The sequence below is a fragment of the Nannospalax galili genome, unplaced genomic scaffold (assembly GCF_000622305.1).
Source record: "Nannospalax galili isolate Female #2095 unplaced genomic scaffold, S.galili_v1.0 scaffold380, whole genome shotgun sequence".
Classification (NCBI taxonomy): Eukaryota; Metazoa; Chordata; class Mammalia; order Rodentia; family Spalacidae; genus Nannospalax; species Nannospalax galili.
Window position 1 is genome coordinate 457,280 of NW_008348568.1, and position 1,367 is coordinate 458,646.

Here is a 1,367-nt window from a genome sequence, read left to right on the forward strand (position 1 = left end):
AAGAACTTATGGGATGTTTATATACCTGCCAACTTCTGCAGGGAAGAAAAGTAAACTATTTTAAAACTTTTAAACACACCAGAATGTGACGTAAAATAGCAACAATGTGTTTTGTGTATGCAACAGCATTTATGTAGCAAAAATACTTTAAGATTGAATCTATTCTGTCTTTATTCCTTCCAGCCTTAAGATTTTTCTGAACTTTTAGCCTTTTCACCTAGACTAAGAAACTGGCCTACCGGATTCCTCACCTACTTTAAAAATAACTATCTCAACATGTTTGCTTAAAAATACCTTTCCTTTCGTCCTTCCCAAATTATTTTTAAGCAGAAGTGCGTTTTTTAGTGCCAAGCCACAGATTCCCTTACCCCCTCCGTCAAAAACTTTATGTATTTCATTCTTTCAAACTCTGAGAAGGAAACAGAAACTGGAGTTTAACTTGAACCTCTTGGATTCCAAGTACATGTCCACAGTTGCGGGCATTCTTTACATCTCCCTGGAAAATGCTCCCGGTTGCTGACATGAATACAACCAGATGTGAGCGGCAATACGCAACTGGGGAGCATCCCTGCCTCGGAAAGATACAGTCCTTTTCGGGGGCTATCCATACACCTTCAAGAAAGTTTCCTCCTGCCCGTGGGGTTTGTAGTACTTCTCAGAACAGACAGGACATGCCACCTGCTAGGGCACGTTCACATGTAGGTACCATGGACTAGGGACAGGAGGGCTGGAGAGGGGAGGCACAAGACACATCCACTCAAAATCCCAAGCGTCAGCTGGCATTTCAGGCTGCAGCTCGAAACTTGGTGGCTTGGGGAGGCACCAGCCAGGCTTGGCCCCAGCTGCCTGGCACGGTCCGCGCGTGTCCTACCTGCCTCGGGGACACTCAGGAGCTGGAAAGTTCCCCCCTCGGCCGTCCCAGGCGCGGGGCCAGGGTGGCAGCGGGAGGGGCGGCGGCGGGGGTCCAAGCCGAGGGCGGGGAGGGCTCCGCGGGAAGGGGTGCGGCCGGCGGCAACCCCAGCAGCCCCCACCCCGCTCACCTTGGGCGATGGCAATGGACTCGAAGCGGTGCAGCTCCTTGAGCAGGCAGCTCCTCTCGGTGGAGTGCAGGCTGTAGATGAAGTCGCGCGCGCCCTGCGCGGTGTTCAGCGCCTCCATGGGCTCCTTCTTGGGGTGCGTGCCCAGGCGTCGGGGACCCCCGGGAACCCCGAACGCCAGCAGCCCCCGGCCGCAGCAGCACCACCAGGACTGCGGGAGGGGCGCGGCGGCCGGGCCCGGCCTCAGGCTGCGCGCGGTCCGGCTGCCGAGCAGCGGCAGCAACCGGGACATGGCGGGCCAGGAGCGCGACCCCCGCGGCGGTCCGGAGG

General features: G+C 56.0%; 1 protein-coding gene across 1 annotated transcript in view; it reads right to left on the reverse strand.

Annotated features, from left to right (window-relative positions):
* The window catches only part of Tmem65 (transmembrane protein 65), a gene marked incomplete in the record, with an annotated part of 52,119 nt that extends 50,758 nt beyond the window's left edge, over positions 1-1,361 (reverse strand). Inside the window, 1 exon segment of the mRNA XM_017801200.2 lies at positions 1,041-1,361. Within this exon segment, the coding sequence (XP_017656689.1) occupies positions 1,041-1,329 (289 nt within the window).
* Between the last annotated feature and the right edge of the window lie 6 nt (positions 1,362-1,367).